The sequence below is a fragment of the Terrapene carolina genome, unplaced genomic scaffold, assembly GCF_002925995.2.
Source record: "Terrapene carolina triunguis isolate 2854851 unplaced genomic scaffold, T_m_triunguis-2.0 Scaffold96, whole genome shotgun sequence".
In the NCBI taxonomy this organism is placed as follows: Eukaryota; Metazoa; Chordata; order Testudines; family Emydidae; genus Terrapene; species Terrapene triunguis.
Window position 1 is genome coordinate 16,790,750 of NW_020664447.1, and position 18,322 is coordinate 16,809,071.

At 39.2% G+C, this 18,322-nt stretch overlaps 1 protein-coding gene across 2 annotated transcripts in view; it reads right to left on the reverse strand.

The window, feature by feature from the left end:
• Positions 1-207: 207 nt before the first annotated feature.
• The window catches only part of SLC17A6 (solute carrier family 17 member 6), a 46,649-nt gene continuing 28,534 nt past the window's right edge, over positions 208-18,322 (reverse strand). Inside the window, exons 4-12 of one of the 2 annotated variants that reach the window (XM_024214863.3) lie at positions 17,271-17,385; positions 15,349-15,436; positions 15,148-15,234; positions 13,601-13,743; positions 9,059-9,208; positions 6,236-6,368; positions 4,652-4,762; positions 1,883-2,010; positions 208-595 (exon numbers count right to left, since the gene is read on the reverse strand). In XM_024214863.3, coding sequence (XP_024070631.1) covers positions 260-595; positions 1,883-2,010; positions 4,652-4,762; positions 6,236-6,368; positions 9,059-9,208; positions 13,601-13,743; positions 15,148-15,234; positions 15,349-15,436; positions 17,271-17,385 — 1,291 coding nt within the window. In that variant the 3' untranslated portion in view covers positions 208-259. The remainder of the gene's footprint in view (positions 596-1,882; positions 2,011-4,651; positions 4,763-6,235; positions 6,369-9,058; positions 9,209-13,600; positions 13,744-15,147; positions 15,235-15,348; positions 15,437-17,270; positions 17,386-18,322) is intronic. The other variant, XM_024214864.3, reaches the window with a different exon arrangement.

Sequence of the window (18,322 nt, forward strand, 5' to 3'; positions counted from 1 at the left end):
CTGAAAGTATCTAGTTGCCTCTATAGTTTTGACCAATAAACCCTTAAAACTCTAATGTTTATAGAATGTATACACCCGAGTGGAGGTGATGACATATCACAATTCATACAGATTGTACTTTAATGGTAACCTTTTTTTAAAATAGTTAGACCTTCTTGTTTGATATGTGTTTACATGTTTATACCACATTCTTTGTGTGCAAACAATCACAATGAATTTAATCACAAACACTACAAAATATATCCAATATTGAGATTTGTTATGAATAATCTTCTCTTTCCTTATGGCTGAATGAGTCTTGGACTTCCTCTTGTACAAATTCTTCTTTCTTCTCCCAACCATTTGGCCAACCACCATTGACCTGGGTTGTAGCACCATAAGACTTAGTGGTACCATAATTTACGTAATTCTGAGTAATGTCCCCTGTCTCTTCATCAAGTTCATCTTCATGAATGAAACCACATTTCTCTTCACTTGTCTGTTCAGGGTCAGCCCAAGGTTGTTTCTCTCCCGAAGCAAATATGCCATAGAATATAACTCCTGCATAATGCACTAAAGCAGCAATAAGGAAGACATACTGCCACTCTTCACGTGTCTGTAAAGAAGAGTATTGCTAAGTCAAAATAGCAGCACAGACTTGATAGCTGTTCTGAGCTGAAAGGGCTGATTAAGGCACTGAGGATGTAATTTTCAAAAGAGCCCGACTCCTGGGCATCTAACTTTCTCAGGTTCCTTTGATAATCCTAGTCTAAAAGCTCAATTTGTACAACTGCAAGATATTTCTCTTACTTATTGGCTAACTTCTGTAAAAATCAATGAAAAGTCACCTCCACCATCATTAATTCATATGCACAAGTTAACGTGACAAGCTAACCAAAATATCTGAACCAATACTCAGGTCTGTTTTGACTCTCTTATACTGCTGTGTGCAGTGCAAAACAACTGGAAACCCAGCATATTTAGTACCCTGAGAAATATCCCTTTGCCTGAGGAATTCTGCCTGCTGGCATCTGAGGGGGAAAAAGTGTTGCTGGTGAGGTCCTGCCACTAGCTACCCTAACGTACGCTATGGACTGGACTGGCCCCTGTATTGGGGAAATGCAAAATCTGTGTCAAGCACTGCTCAGCTAGACCAAAGAATCTGGACTGTTGTTTCCAGTTCTAGGCCTCAATCCTGGAACCATTGAAAACTATGGGAAAACACCCATTGACATCAAAGAGGATAAGAGGGAGTCCCTATGAAAAATGTTAACCAGTTAATAAAGGAAAACATCACTATATTTCAGAGTACTATGAAACAAATGCACTGCTTCCAATACATTCAGCTTTATTACCACTTTCCCCAACACTACACTTCTTCTCTCTTCCATGAGTACTTTCAGTCACTAGACCTTGTTCTCCTTTTGTACTTTACTTTTAGTTATGAAAAGTTTCAAGGACTATTTGATCCGGGAATATTTTTTAAATATTGTTTTTTAAAAATGTACAAATTCATACTTGAAATAGGTGTCAAATTTGCTATTGATTTTATCTAAACAATTTAAATACTTGTTTGTGTGCGGAAGGTGATATTTTCCTTATGAAGGAACTGGTTACTTTAAGAGAGGGTAATAAATATCCAAACAAAAACAGTAACAGTCTGGGAAATTCAACAGAGCTGAGGAAGCCAAGGTACAAGTGACTTCTGACTGAGGTGGCATACGATGAAGGTTGTTCAGAGATTTCCAGGAAGTCAAAGTACTGAATGGCTAGTGGATAAAGCCAGAAGTTAAGGGATATGGAAAGTAGGTTTAGGAATGGGTTTTGTCTTTAATACTAGTGGAATTAAACTGCTCGTCTTGAATTTAATGAGAATTACTTTGAAAACCACATTACAGCTTACCTTGTTCTTTGTCATTGCTCCAACAATTATAGGGCAAACCATTCCAGATAATGTCCCAACTCCATTAGAAATTCCCATTAAGATGCTGGCATACCTTGGGGCTATGTCTAAATGGTTGACATTGAATCCTGCAACACAAATACAAATATGTACTCCCACCGTAAAATGTGTCCATGACTATTTATATAGAGCCATTTTGGGGGTGCTTTACAGGAAAATGTGAAGTATGACTAAATATATGAGACAGATTCGTGTTTTAACTTTAAACTGAAAGCAGCTTATAAAATTATAACTGTATTTTTTCCTCTTCATTTTCTCCACATTTCTCTTCTTGGTCACACAAAGCATCAGGGTAATGGCTGTTTTTGTGTGGGAGGGTAAGATAAGATCAATAAAAGAAGACTATTTTTAAAAGATTTCATATTTGTTTGATTTAAAAAAAAATGTGTTTATTTCCTGCAGCTCTAACAAGCAAATTATTTTCAAATGTAGGCTGCCACTGTTCAAAGAATTTTAGCGGGGGGGAAGTGTTTCTAGGAAGTTACAAAACTAAAATTCCCCCAAATAAACACCAAAAACATATCAAAACAGAATCTGAATACCAGGATCCCTAGGCATCGGGGGGAAAGATAGATGGTGTGGGGAGGACAACTGTTAAAAAATAAAATATAATACATCCTTTCAGGGCACAATTTCTTACAGAAAGTTTGTGGTAAACACTGGATACACCACAAAGTTCTCTTAGGTATTTTGTTTGTTACTAGGTTTAGAGGTGTTTTACAATGATGGAATTAATTTATGTTTCAGTAGAAGAACTAGAGCTGATAGGTCTTGCTGGATTAATGGATTTTAATGAGAGATTTGAATAAGGAGACAGTAAATGTTTAACATAAATGACCATGGAGGCTGTTCCAGATATAAGGACTTGTGTGCACAAAAAGGAGTTAGGTGCCTAAGTCCCAGTTTTGGGACCACTGTGATGCACAAAACTTTTGTTAAAACCCCTATGCCCCTAACTTCAATCAGCACCTACGTTTTTGCAGTAAAAGTTCCCTAGTTACCTATGTTTCTGCTTCAGGGCATGCATACTGCTGCCTCCCTCTAGGTGTCCAGTCATCTCTCTCTCTCCTAAGCCCTAGAGTGATTCACAAACAAGGGGAAAATAGGAGTTCAGTCACCTAAATCTCATGAGGTGGCCAATCCCTGTAGGCATGCTCAGAGGACACCTACTGAACTGGGCCTCAAGCAAACTCACACACAACAGCCAACGGGGGAGGGGAACTCCCTCATGAGTTTTAACCCAGTGGCTAAGGTACTCAGCTGGGAGGTGGAAGACCACCACTCTAAATCCCTCCAATGGATAAGAAGGGATTTGCTTCCTCTCCAGTGAGTGTTTTAAACACTGAGCTATGAGATAGTCTGATGTGGAAACTCCTCAGTCTCCCCTGTTGAACCTGTTCCACCATGGATAAATAATTAAAGACATTAGAATAGGGGGACTGGATCTTGGGTCTGCCACATAAGTGCTTTAGCCACTATAACAAGCTACAGAATGCTCTCTCTCTCTCTGTCTCTGTCTCTGGGCGCAGAAAGAGCGAGAGCACAAATGTGAAAATGACTCTATAGCCTGGTGGTTAGAGCATTCAGCTGGGAGATGAGAGATCCAGTTCCTGTGCTCCAGTGACTCTTTAATTACTTATTGAGGGTTCAACAGCAGAGACTGAGGGAGCCCCACACCAAAATATCCCAGAGCCCAATGGTTAGAGCACTCACACGAGAGAGCCCCATTTAAATCCCTTTTCCTGCTCAAGTGGATGGGAGACTTAAACCAGGGGTCTCCCCCATTCCAGGTGAATACTTTAGCCATTGGGTTCAAAGTTATGAGGGAGCTGCTGCTCCTCTCCCCATCCCACGCCAGCCTCTTACTAAAACAGTGTAAGCGCCTAACTGCAAGAGAAGGTTCACAGCTGAGAACTGCTAGCAGAGATAGGTTCCTATCTCCAAAACAGGGGCAGGACTTAGCACACACCCCTGTCATCATCATCTCCCATTGGATAGTTTAGGCAACTGCCTGCCTAGCATGCTGGCTTTTGTGAATTGCAGTCTAAGGTGCCTATGTCTCCCCATTCATTGTATAGGAACTTAGGTGTCAAACTCAAGCTTTGTGAATTGCAGTGATTTTCTAAGCACCTAAAAGTTACGCATTGTAATGCTGAGTGTCACAATGCCTCACTCCATTTGTGCCTGCATGGAAGAGGTTGCAAAGATGACAGTGGGAAAATGAGGCAAAGGCAGATGACCCCGGTAATGCCAAGTGCACGAGAAGGGAAGTATGAGTGCTGAGATGTAGGCAGGAATGGAGTTGTGCAGAACCTTAAAACAGAGAGAGCAGCTTCTGAATATGCACTACATCAAGAAAACAATAACCAAATTTATTATTTTGTAATACACAATAGAAACAACAACATGTAAAACTCAAGCTAGATTGTTAGAAGGCAGATTCCAAAGCAGAATTTACAGTAATATATTTGCATTTATCTACGTGCAGGCTATATGGGGGTGGAGAATGGAAATACTTGAGCAAATATAATATACAAGATGTCGTATTCATTATTCTTTTCTCTGAAAATGATAATAAATAACACCAGGCTGAATCCTGAGGTTCTTACTCAGTTTTAGTGTCACTGAGTGAAAACTGAGTGAGGTCCTCATGTTATCTTTTTCTTGAGATGAAATAACTTCCCCCTATTAGCAGAAATGGTATCTTACCGGATATGGCGAATCCACTGAAGCCCACAGCGAGTACTAAGAATGAAATAGCCATTCCTTTACTATGAGAATACCCCACCACCAGAAGAAGAGTTGCTTCCATACCAAAACCTCGGGAAATAATATAAGGAAATACACATCAGCTTTAACTGCCTATTAAAAACTGCAAGCAGTAAGGTACCAGACCTGGTACTCATTTAGAATAATGAGTGAAAAAACATTTTTTAAAATTTCATTATTTTAGAAATGCCTCTTAATTAGAATTATAATTATACAACTCTTTTTCCCCCAAGAAAGCACACACTTTTGCAATGTCAAATAACCTCTTTGTTCAGTATTTCCATACAAGCTTTTGTATGTCTCTTTTCACAGTGATCCAAATGCAGCACCTCTATTATGCAGCTGAAATTTGGCTATCTGTATTAAAGGCTGAAGTGCTGCATAGGTCCTAAGCGTGAATTTCACCCTCGAACTGAAGGAGCCTCACTGTAAGAGTTATGTTCTTTTCTCATATGTCCAGTCACTAGACATTGAGACTATGAGTAATGCAAAGAGCATATAACAACTTTTCAAGAGAATGCAGAAGTATATAGTAGATGGCTAAAAATTACACACACTGAGCCAATTTTCCCCCCTACTTAATTATTCACTTAGACTCTATCTGCAATTGTGGAGGTCAATAATGTGATAGTGTATTTATTTGTATGTATTCAGCTATTTGAATAATGTTGTTTGGTGCACACTGAATTGTTGGGAAGCCCTATACCTTAATCTACTGTGAGTAACGTCAAATAGCTGTAAGAAGTCTTAGACTTCAATTCTGCCTATTTCCCATTTCATACATTGTGTGAATTTTTCTAATGTCTCCCTATTAAAGCCACCGCTTTGTAATCTTTTTGTAATGGCTACCACCTGTCTACACCAGAAGGGGTTGAATTTCAGTGAGGAGAAACTGGGCAGACAGGAGGAAATAAAACAAAGCATTTGTAGGGGAAAGACATGTATGAAACCTTCATCCCAGGGTGGCAACCACCATTCCTTCAGTAAAATTCTGTGTCCCCCAGAGGGCATGAAGAAAAAAGAGGGAGGATCAAGGAGTGGCAAAGGAGCCTGAGAAAGAAACTCTACTGGGCATCTTGTGCCAGATTTTCAGAGGTATTTGGTGCCTACAGATGTGGATAGGCCTGATGGGATTTCAAAAGTTCCTTAGCAAATTAGTCACCAAATCCCCCTTGATTTCAATGACACTTGGGTACTTAACCTCCTCAGGCATTTTTGAAAATCTCACTAGGCACTATCTGCACCCTTAAATATCTAACTGTCCCTTTGTCCCTCCTAATAATTTCTCCAGTGAGTGAAATAAGAAGGCATAAGCGGACACCTTTATATCTCTGCTTGGAGGTTACCTTCAGTTAGTAACCACATTTGTTTAATAGCCACATCTTTATCATACAAGTAAAAGGTGAAAGTAATACTTAATATAGCCATAGCTCCTAAATGAACATATGCAATTTATTTATGGGCTATATTCTAAATCACATTCAAGGTATATGGGAAACCTCTAAATAAGGTAGAGTGACTTACCTCCACAATTCATTATCTTTCTCACCATAGTGGTTGAAAGAATTTGCCTGCTTCTTAGGAAATCTGCAATCTGTCCCCCGATAGGCACAATAATGGTCATCACTAAATGCGGCACAGCAGATAACATACCCACCTAAAATAATGACAAATGGGAAGTGTTGGCACCATAATAAAATATTGATTTATCATTTTCTGAAGCATCTGGCAATCAACAACTACTTAATTGATTCTCTACAAGTTCAGGGTAGGTGTTTAAAGCAGGCATCTTGATTTATTTTATTAAATGACTGAAATGTGACAATGTGCATGATTGTAACTTGCCATTTTCTTTTCTAAAGGATAGCCAAGACAAACTGGGAATCATGCACAGAACTCTAAGTATTAAACATTACAGGATACAGATCAATAGGTAAATTAAGTCAGGGGTTTTCAGAACTAAAAAACATCAAGAAGCACAGAGGTCCTGGATCTACATTCCTTGAACTTTCAATCTCCTGTTGAGGCCAGTGGAACTTTGTAATGTACAAGGAACTGAGGAGCAGGCCCAGAATACTCCACGTTTAGAAATCATATGTAAGCTACACACTAATGACACACTCAGATGTAAATCAGTGGTATTTTTCTGACGATTGGCTCCATACACACACTAACCTTCACAGAAAATCCTTTACTGAAAATACATAATAAATTATGTATGCCAAGGATAATATTAAAAATGAGGTTTTGTTGGGGAACAGCATTTCTGTAGTACCTTTTACAAAATGCACTATGATCGAAGGCAGAAAATGATCTCCTTTTTCCATCTTAAGTGTGAAATTCTGTAATTTGCTGTAGTTTACAAGATAGAAGTCTAATCAGATGGCCAGATTCAGCCCTGATGAAAGCAGGTGTTACTCCAATTTAGTCAGATATATAGAATAGGAAGTAGCTGCAGTATTTCAGGTACCACTATACGATACCGTAGGTAAATGTTGGCTTTTCAGTTGCAACCACTGTCCGTAAACAAACTCCATTTGAGGGAGCTAAAATATTGGTCCTCATGCCAAAAATATTTTTCTAAGTTTACAATAGGCGGACCATTGTTTGAATATCTAGCTCTTAAAATAATTTTTGGGGATGAAATGTTAAGACTAACTCTATATGAAATGACCATTCTAATCATATGCCCAATAGAAGAGGTTTCTTTAGAAACATAAACTAAAAAAAAAGTTCTTAGAATACCCCCAGATAGACTAATTTCCTTAACCCAGAATATTGAATAATACATAGCTTCACATGAAGACTAACATTTAAATTTCCAGATTAATTTATCTGCTGTACTAGAACAAGTAAAACATGATAAGCAGCCATGTTGCTTGTTCATCAGTGAATGGAAAGGGCACAATGGATTTTAACTAGAACTTTTAATATTGCCTCTTCTGTGAAAAAGTTAGAAGCAGTGTTAAATTCCCATAGACCATTCACACTTTTCTTTGAAGCTGCAATATTGTAGAATGTATATTAAGGAAGGGGTGGAATCAAAACCAGTTTTTGGAGGTGGGAAGAGAGGTGATCAGAATCCAATCTTGGTTCTGGACCTGAATTTCACCCTTGGTCCCTTTCTCTGTGTGATGGCTAAACCCAAAACTCAATCTGAACTTTGAGAGAGGTTTTTAAGGGCAGGCTTGACAAAGCCCTGGCTGGGATAATTTAGTTGGGGATTGGTCTTGCTTTGAGCAGGGGGTTGGACTAGATGACCTCCTGAGGTACCTTACAACCCTGATATTCTATGAGAGTGAGTGGTGCAGAATCCAGATATGAATTTTGCAGCTCATGCCCATCTCTGACTTCTGAATGCCACAACATAATTGTGATTGTATCCTATAATACTGTAACAATTCTGTGGCTACATAGAGTTTTCTGGTTGTCAATATGCTGCACACCATAGACAGTTGGACCTTCATAGTAACAACCTGGATAGAATTTAGAACTTCCTGCACCAAAACCTCAGGCCCCTACCACTTGACCTAAGAAAAATTTCTGTTCACTCTTTGCAGCATAGGACCTAAGACACACAGGTGATAAATTATTATTCCATCTATCTAATGTGCAAATCAACGGCCTGATCTGCTCACTGAATTCCATGGAAAGACTGCTTTGGATCAGTCCTTATTGGTCAGATTGTGCCACTGACCCATGCAAGGGGTGATACATAACTCCATCAACCTCAGGGAGAATGGGAGGTGCAATTCCTGGCTGAATGCCCCAATGCATAGGGGATTGTGCAAGCTGCACCATTTTTTTTTTTTTTGGATGATGAGCTTGCTGTCCCCATTATTACCAGTGTACTCTCCAGACCAGGGCAGGGAGGTGGAAGGGGATGGTCCTACTTTCCCCCCCCCAACTTCCCCCACAGTCTTGGGGGCACCATGCTCTCCGGGGGTGCATTGACAGACTGCAGTTGTGATGGGCCTTTGTGCAGTCTACATGGGAGAGGCACTTTGTATGCTCCATCCCCAAACACCAGTGCAAAGTCCTGTTCCAATATGGCTCCAGACAGATCACTATAAACTATTTCCTCTTAAAAAAAATTTAGTGAGTGCACTATGTGTAAATTTTAGCCTAATCAAAAGGATACAATCCCTTTTCAATTTTGTCCTTTCACTCACATATGCTGGTACATAAAAGGAATGGTGACTTTCTGCACTGGAGAGGAGCGTCAAGAATTATAAAACATGGGGAAATATGTGCATTACAATTTTCCCTCTCCAAGTAAATATCTACAAACATGATTCTTCAGTTATTGCTACTCAAAATACATGCTGTTACATTATGATTAAATACCTTGCTTATTTCAAACCCAAACACCTCTTCAAAGTAAGCAGGCTGACTAATAAGCAGCAAATAAAAAGTCCAGCTTCTACAGAAGTTTGCAACAATTATTGCATAGACAGGCATAGAAGTAAAAAATTTTTTCCATGGAGTCTTGTATTTCTGAAATGTGGAAAGAAAAGCCCAGTTAATATTTTCTTGGTTAACAAATATTAAGCTTCCCTTAGCATGCATGCTATTTTAGCCACTGTTCAAGGGAACAGGTGCTTAACTTTACACGAGTAGTTCCATTGGCTTTAATGTTCATAAAGTAAAATATATGCATAAGTATGTGGAGGATCAAAGACTTAGCATAGAAACCTGAGCAAATGGACAGATGTCTACAATAGTATTCAGTGAAGCAACTCAAATTTACTCAATACTGTCATTCATTTCCATTCTTCTTGTACAAATACTATGTAAAAATCTCATTCAATCTCTGCAAGTATGATTAGAACCAGTCATAAGTAATATAGCAATGTCAGGTAGTAATGCTATCATTAAGGGCAGTTGGCTTTTCCATTGTAAACTTTGGGACATATGCTCAGCTGGTGTAAATCAGCATAGCTCCAGTGAAGTCACCAGCTGAGAATCTAGCTCTGTATTTTGAACCCTATTTAAATTGCCTGTATAGTTTCATTATGACATTCTGGAAATTTCTTTAAACAACGTCACAGCTGAAGCACCATTTTGTTCTAGTTTTTTAAAATAATACATTTTGACCAATATAGGCTGATGGAGGAGGGGGAGGGGAGAGAATTTATTGTTGCTGAAAGTTTACAGATTTCAACACTGCAACCCTACAGCATCCCACGCTCAGATCCACAAAGGTATTTAGGCACCTAAACTCCAGACTTAGGCACCTAAGTCCCAATATTAGGCAACGCTGTGATCCACCAAACTCCTGCTTCACTGCTACCAAACTCTGTAGGTACCTAAACTCACTCAGCACCTAAGTTTTCAGGGTAAAAGTTCCCTCAGCACCTAAGTTTCTGCCTCTGGGTAGATGCACTGCCACCTCACTCTAGGTTTTCAAACACTTATCTCCTACCTAAGTCCCCAAATGATCCAGGACTCAGGAGAAGATAGGCAGAGGAGCCCGTCTCACTCTTGGGGCCCAATCTGGCAGGCATGCTCAGTGACTACCTACCAGATTAGGTCCCATTGAAAATCTGTCAGGTGGTCCCCACCTTATGACATTTAGCTCAGTGGTTAGAGCACTCAGCTAGGGATGTTAGAGACTTAGATTCTATTCTACCTCCACCATTGTCTGAGGAACAGAAAACAATTTAAAGAGGGATCTCCACACACCTCTCAGGAGAGTGCTCTAACCACCAGATTAGGAGGAATTCTGATATGGGGCTCTTTCAATTTCTGCAGAGATTACTACCCAGGCCCTCAGCAAGATTTGAACCTTCCACTCCTGCATTCCAAGACCACACCTCTAACCCTCTGAACTACAGCGCTTTGCCTGTTACAGCAATTCCACTTTGGATAAAGACTTAAATAGTCACTGGGCCAGAGAGACAGAATGACTCTATAGCCTGATGATTAGGGTACACACCTGCTCCAATGGCTCTTTAATTAGTTAAACTCAGTGGAGCACCTTCAACAGGAGAGTTTGAGGGTTCCCCATTAGACTGTCCCATAGCTCTATGATTAACGTGTGCCTCTGAGTGGTGTGTGAGCTCCTTGTTCAAATCCTGGTCCCCCCCTCCCCCCCTCAGGCAGAGGGGGAAATTGAACCTTGGTTTCCTATGTCCCAGGGGAGTGCACCAAAACAACCTCCTCCTCCTGCTGTAGTATGTGGAATGAGTAGGCACCTAACTCATTCTTACAAGAAACAACTTAGGCACCTAAGTCACCTGACTCCAGGAGAGGGGCTCCTCATTGTGTATTGCATGCAGATGCAGTAGGCATCTAATTCTTGGCAGGGTTTAGGACATACCCCTCCCCTCAGCATCTCCCATTGGTTAATCTAGGTGACTCCCTACCTAGTATGTTGGCTTTTGTGGATCATATGCTTAAGTGACTGTCTCTCCGCATGCATTGTATAAGGAGTCTAGGCACACAGCTCAGGCTTTGTGGATCACACGGTTGTTCCTGTGATTTTTCTAGGCATTGTGATGCTCACTATCACAACATTTAAGTCCTTTTGTTGATTCAGGCCCCAGTAACTTGACTGGAGCGCCACATTGGCCCAGGTTCCGTCCTGTCTGTGTGGATCCAACTGCTGAATCTGGCTGTATAGGAGTATATGGAAATTACTTCAAAGAGGTTTCCTGGGTGCAGCTGAGGGTAGGATTAGGTCCATTATGTCTTGAAAACTGGCATGGTTCCAAAGGGAAGTGGTGAAATTCACTCTAATACACAGAGTATGTGCAATGCCCTGTGCACCTATTAAGTTCCACTTACGATCCTTAGACAGGGTTAAGTGAGACTTAATTGTGAGGAGGACCTGGTGAATGCCCTGGGAAGAATGTCATACTGCACATATCAAAATAAATTAAGCCATTAATACAGACTAATCACTTCCAAATATAATTTTGAATCCAGTTTTGAACAATGAAAGTACAAATAAATGAAACAGGAAATCTCCATCCCAAACCTGAGCAGAATATACTGACTTCTCTTTAAATAATATTTGCCCAAGCCTTAGATATTGGGTTTAGAATTTCAATCTGGTGCAAATTTCTCTCATCAAGCATGAGATTTTCAAAAGCACCTATGTCATTGAGAAGCACAAGTAGCACTGACTTTCCAACTGGATACTACAGCTGTCAACAGTGGATCAAAGGTCTTGATCATGGGAAAAGTGGCTTAAGCCTGTGCTCAATCACAGCAAATGGTCTGACCCAATTAGAAAACACTATTAAGAGAGATCTCTGGGAATTAATGATAAAGGAAGGTAGGAAGGGTAATAGAGGAGGCTAGAAAGCTAAGAAACAAATAGCAAAGTCTGATTTTCCTTAGTTAGCATTTGTAAAGCTATTTCTTTAAACTTTTTTTAGTAATTAAAGGAATGGGAAAGTGCTCATTTTGCATGGCAGGTTTACTTAATGGCTGTTAGAAATGTCTCCATTTCATACCAGACTTCACAGGGTTCTCTGAGATGTAAACCTGTATAGGACAATCTCAGATTACACAGGGCCCAAAAGGCTGTTCATTGAAAGGGTGTTTATTATAACTGGAAAGGTCCTCATGATTCCACTAGAGTCTTTCTTCTTGAAATCAACCTTAAGTAATGAAGTTACAATTGTTTCTCAAAGCTGTGGCAAAGTGAGAACTATTTTCCCCCTACATCTCTGCAGTTAAGCTATATACTGTGATTTAAAAACAATAGTTGGAGGCACAGAATTGTGAGAGCTTCTCTCAGTTCAGTACATAAGCTTTCAGACAAATTGAACTTAGACCAGACCAGATGGTGATGCAACCCTATCTGATTCTACTTCTCAGCATCTCACTGTGTATCCTAATTTCTCCTCTACTTCAGCTGTTCCTCATTTTAACAGTAAAATGGTTGGGAAGGGATAGAATGGGAAGGAAACAGAAACACTGTCATCTGCCCTAGACCTAGAAACATCATTAAGAGCCCAACAACCCCCAGGGTTTCCACTTGTGGTGAGGCATTAGATCTGGAGTGGAGTGTGAGGGAGAAACACCCACTCCACAGCATGCTCCTGCTTTCCCTGAAATATCAGGAAAACTCCACAGAGACCATGTCTGATTAGGAGTTAATGCTGCTCCAAAGAGGATTAGCACCTTCAAAGTCCCCTCTATGGCAGCTATTCTGCACCTGTGAGGGAGACAGCATGGATCCTAAAGGAATATCCTCAAAATCACTCCTAGCATAGGCCACTTTTAGACACTGATTTTAAAAAAATGAACTGAAAAATGCAACAGATGTAGATTAACTGAACATCAGTGATTCCATAGCATGGTATTTGTTGTATTATTGTGCAAAAACAAACTCATTGGACATAAATTAGGCTATGTACCTGATATCTGTACATAGCAAGGATTGTATTGAGGCAGGGAGGGGGATGATGCAGAGAGAGCAGAAAGATGCTTTGGGAAGCTAGCAAAGAAGTGAAGGAAGCTGCAAAGGGGGGTAATTGGGGAATGGTAGCTAAAGGAATAGAAGCTTCATGAGATTTGCCAACTATGTGAAAAGGTTCGCTCAAACCCTTTTCATTTGGCATAGGCCCCTTTTCTGATGATCAAGAGCTTTGATCTACTGTCACCCTTATATAGAGCAGTCCTTTACTCCATGTGTAGTCCCATTAAAAGGAGGGAAGAGTTAGACCTTGTATGCTTTATGTAATAGCACGAGCCATACAGACATTTCTGATGGAATTTGTTTTTCTGGAGAGTTGAATTGTTTAGAATAAGTACGTCTATCTTGAGTGGAGTTAACTCAATTAAGTTTCTTTTACCCCTTTCCTCTCCACCCAAAAACCATGCTATAATCTGATGCCACTGTATGTAAGGATTGAAATATATATAAGTTCTTACTTCCATTGCACCTAAGAGGTTGGCACTCTCTCCAATGCTCTCCTCTATGTATCTGCGCTCTTCGTCTGTGATCGTTGGGTGCTTTGCAGGACTTTCATATGACACCAAAAGCCAAAACATATACCAGACCATCCCAAAGCTCCCTGTTGAAAATGTAAAAGGAAGAAGGACCTTGAAAGGAAGTACAAACACACTAAAGCAACCAACGAGGAAAAACACCGGCATATTTAATTTCAATGGCATTTGGGGTTGCCTTCTTTACAGTGTCGTTCTCACAAAGATCAGATACCACAAACACTTACTATCGGTGAGAAGTGTTTGCCGGGTTGGGTCCATAGAGAGTCTGTCATTTCATTTACAGAATGACTTCGCTATAAATGGAGAATCACTGAATCCTGAATAGCCACTGGTATATTTCAGTGCATGGAAACAGCTTCAGAGTTTCATTCTACCTAGAGTGAAATTTCATTTCTACTTATCCTATGTCACTGTTAGTAATTCACTACACTAACATTTTTTACCTGAAAAATATAAGATTGTGACACTGTTTCCACCACATTTCTGTGTCATTTTGAGTGAACTTATTCTCTGTTCGTACCAACGCTGAAATGAGTTTTAAAAATGTCTTGTCTAAGTAACAGCTCTTATGTGAAATTTTCTAGTTTCTGTTGGTGTGATACACTAGGAGGCATGTGAAATAAATGGTGTTAATTAGAGCAGTGTGGATATTCTGTATTTTTTCCTGTGATTAGTTTGGTTAATTATATTATACCATAAGGAGGTATTCATTCTGGCTAAAAGTCATTTTAGATTAAAGAAATAAACCCTTAGGACTAAATTCAACCCATACCTTACACCCCAAGTTTTCAGTGGGGTTACGCAGAGTGTATGTTTATGCATATAATATAAAATTTTATCATTATGCTTTGGCCTTTCTTCTGACTTATAAATTTCTAATACAGCACTAAAAATTATAGCCACTTTGAGACATCTAATCCAGTTCTCTGCACTAATGTAGGGCAGTTTTCAAACTTCCTCAAAATCTTTCTCAATAGTTCAGATCTATTCTCACTCTTTATGGGATCTTTCTCTACTTCATACAAGTTTTACACTGAATAATTAACTCCATTGGCCAGATACTCCACTGGTATAAATCAGTGTAGCTTAATTAATTTATGCCATCTGAGGATCTGCCACTCAATCTCAGTTCAGCTACTCTTGATTTACACTGATGTAAATGAGAGGAGAATGAGGCATCGTGAATTGGTGATTCTACAACATTTCCTCTTTAGTTTGTACTATAATCATAAAAGTAATTCTCGCTTTCATCAGCTGAAATTTCTCCTGTTTAAGACCCCATTGCTTCTTATTCTAATTATACAATTCATTCACATTTTCCCTTCCTCCAACACCTATTTCTCTAGGTTGTATGTTTAGACTCAAACTTTAGTCTTCCTTTATTAACATAGGATGAAAATAATGAAGCCGTTAACAGTGCAGACTAGATTCATGTAGTAATGGTGGGAGGTAAACAAAAACTACCATACCATACACATAAAACACAGAAGACCATCCAGTATATTGCACTAGAATCCCAGCTAAAGGCATTGCAATAACAGCTCCTGCATAGGAACCTATAAAACAAGAAAGACATGATTGAAAATGGACATACAATCTCTACTGGACTATTTAATGCAGTTGGGGTAGGAGGGGAGAAGAGAAGAGGACAATATTAAAGGGTGTCTTACCACAAAAAGAAGTGGTTACTAGCCTACTTCTTTCTAAAGGAGGGGCCCACTTGCTCCATATCCCATGGCAGGCAGGATAAGTGACACCCTGTGGAGTGGGCATTCCACAAGTTAACATGTGCTGATCAATTAGTCAGTTAGTATTGTTTATGCATTTATTTCTGTTTAAAACTAATATAAAGAAAATAATGATCTAATAATTATACTAGCATTTCTATAGCACTGCATGGACACAGTCCAACTCCCATTTTACAGTGGAAAAACTCCCAGGGATTTGAATGGAAATTAGATCAAGCCCTATACGTTTACTACACCATACATAATTTAATAACCAGTTAATATTCACAATGCCCCTGTGAAATAAGTGGTTACAATAATTATAGGTGGGGATAGTAAGGCACAGAGGTGAAGTGACATGCCCAAGGCCACCCATCACATCCATGGCAGAGCCAGCATTCAAACTCAGGACCTCCTGACTTCTCCTAAACCCAGGTTTCTTCCCTCAGACCATACTAGCCACCAGTAATATAATTGAAAAGTACAATGATATAGAAGCTAAAAATCAGCCACTTTCCCTTCACCCTGACCCTAGAAAACAAGAGCAGTGTGATTCTGGGAGACTAGCAAATATTGTAAGTGAAGTCTTTCTCAATGTCTTTGTGTAATAAATTCTTTAAGCACATATGAAAAAGGAAATCTGAACAATGTTAGTTGATTTCATTTTAAAATGACTGCTCTCTCTTCAACACAGGTTCAGCCTTAATTGTATAAAAATAGTAGAATTTCACTCAGATTATTAATATTTTTATGGACCATATTTGCAACCTTGCAATATACAGTAAGTTTTTCCAAAATGTTCACTTAATAGCCAATTACACATTAAAATTTGGATTTTTGCATATTTTTAGAACAGTAGTATTTTTCCTTCTTTTAATGTAACATTTGATCTTCAACTGAACATAATTTTTAAATTCAAAACTTTTCTTTTTTTACAAATTGGACATTTTTTTGTGAATTTGCAACAAGTTATGCAAAACTCCAATTATGAGGTTTCCAGAATCCATTGCAAACGTTCTTCACCATCCTATTCAGAAGCAAGTTTTGCATGCACAATTCCATCAAAGAGGGAAAGAGGATATTTTAATGTGACAAGTCTAAAAATATCTTGTTTTACTTTTTATCTCCTAGTCCTCTTTCTCTCTTTCCCACTTCCTCAGGAGGTGTAAAGATCTGCCTACATCAATTAATTTGCAAGACTGGGCCTGTATTTATGCATGCAAATTTATATAGTTGGATGCCTCACTACCTAACTTGCACATGAAAATATGGGTAGTACTCATAGTATCCACCTTGCACGTAGCTTGTTCACCCAAATCTAAGGTCTTTATATAATAAGATGTGTTCAAAACTGGTGCATTGGTGATCTGGAGACCATGTATTCAAATCTGGTCTAAAAATGTTAATGAGACAATCAAATTTACAATACAGGCCTGACCTTGCTCCCATTGAACTCAGTTGCAAAACTCCTACTGATGTCAGTGGGTACATGGTCAGTGCCCATTATAGAAACACAAACTTGATTTTAAAGAAAGTGCTCATTCTCCGGTGCTGGTCCACAAACTACCCTGTGTGGGAGACCCACCAGATCAAGGTCTATGCAGCGTTGGCTTAAGTGGGAATTAAATAGTGTGTATGCCTTTTGCTGTCCCTCTGAACAGCGGGGATTTTACCATGTAATTTTATAGGTGAAAGAAAGATACATTGAAAACATAACCTAACAGTTCAAATGGCTGCATTTCATTGCACTAGGATTCAGCTCTTAACTGGAATCATATTTTTTCACTTAAAACAAAGACTGCTGGTTAGCAACTAATGAACATCCACAGTCACATTTTCTTCTTACTCCAACTTCTTTTCCATACCTCTACAAGGCCCTGCAAGATCCGGACAAAGATGACACACCCATAATGCACCTTAGCAGCAGATGGTATTAGCATATTAAGAGTGGCGGTCAGCAATATGGCAGCCCCAAACACCCTGTAAAAGAAAACCGGGGAAATGATAGCAGTAGTGGTCAAAACGACACACACACACACTTGTTAAATGAACATTCTTTACAGAGGAACATTGGAATTACCAGACTGGAGCAGACTCACAGTCTATCTAGTCCAGTATTCCCTGATAGTGGCCAGCACTGTATACTTCAGCATAATCGGTCCCCCTCCACACATAGGGCTCATCTTGATATGTAATAGTTTGTGATTGGTTTAAGCCCTAAAGCATGAGGTTTAATATCCCTTCCAAAATGTGTATCAGTAATTATGAAGACTCTGAACCTTCTTGATATCCATATAGATGTCCAATCACTTTTTTTTATCTTCCAAAGTTCTTGGCTTCAATGACTTTGACTTCAGCATCTTCCCATTGAGTTCCACAGTCTAAGTAAACATTGTGTGAAAAAATTCTCCTCTATTAATTTTGAATTTCTTATCTTTTAATTTCTTTGAATGTCCGTCCTCTTGTTTTTGCATTATGAGACATGGAGAACAGAAATTCCTGTTCTACCTTCTCTGCCATTACATATTTTTATCATGCCTCTCTTATTCATCACCCTTCTAATTTAAACAATCCCTGTCTTTACAATCTCTCTACATATGAAAGATTTTTCCAGGTCCGCAATCATTTTCATCGCTTTTCTCTGAACTTCCTCTAATTCATCAATACCGTTTTGAGACAGATGACCAGTAGTGCACATGCTGTTCCAGAAGAGGTCACGCCATTTATTTTATAGAGGCATTATAATGTTCTCTGTATTTTTCATCATCCCATTTTTTATGCATTCTAATGTCTTGTTTCCTTTTTTGATCACAGCTGCACATTGAGTTGTCTACAATGACACTCAGGTCCTGAGTTGATACCATTAATTTGGAACTCTGTAATGTATATGGTTGGTTTAATTGTTTTTCTCCAGTGT